The 260-nt window shown below is 55.8% G+C and overlaps 1 protein-coding gene across 1 annotated transcript in view; it reads left to right on the top strand.

Moving 5' to 3' along the window:
* Positions 1-260, top strand: part of LOC119582197 (alpha-(1,6)-fucosyltransferase-like) — a gene marked incomplete at its 5' end in the record, with an annotated part of 21,073 nt that overhangs the window by 1,951 nt on the left and 18,862 nt on the right. The window contains 1 exon segment of the mRNA XM_037930431.1: positions 49-217. Within this exon segment, the coding sequence (XP_037786359.1) occupies positions 49-217 (169 nt within the window).

Below are 260 nucleotides of genomic sequence, written 5' to 3'. Positions count from 1 at the left end.
TTATTGAGACACAAAACATCGCTCGAACAAGACTATATATCCCATCAGAGTGACCTCCCACGACCTAGCGCAACTGAGCGAGGTCGACGGGCTTGAGGAGTGGCGGAAGAATGAGGCCGTCGCCCTCAGCGCCCTCGTCCAGCATAGGTTGCGCGTTCTGCAGAATCCCAGCGACTGCGCCTCCGCCAAGAAGATCTACTGCGACTTCAGAGCTGGGGTAAGTAGCAGGATGACCTACGTTTCCTTTCGCGTTCCTTGTC

The sequence above is a fragment of the Penaeus monodon genome, chromosome 15 (assembly GCF_015228065.2).
Source record: "Penaeus monodon isolate SGIC_2016 chromosome 15, NSTDA_Pmon_1, whole genome shotgun sequence".
Lineage (NCBI taxonomy): Eukaryota > Metazoa > Arthropoda > Malacostraca > Decapoda > Penaeidae > Penaeus > Penaeus monodon.
Note: the sequence above shows the minus strand (reverse complement) of the source record. Positions and strands in the feature narration are given on the sequence as shown.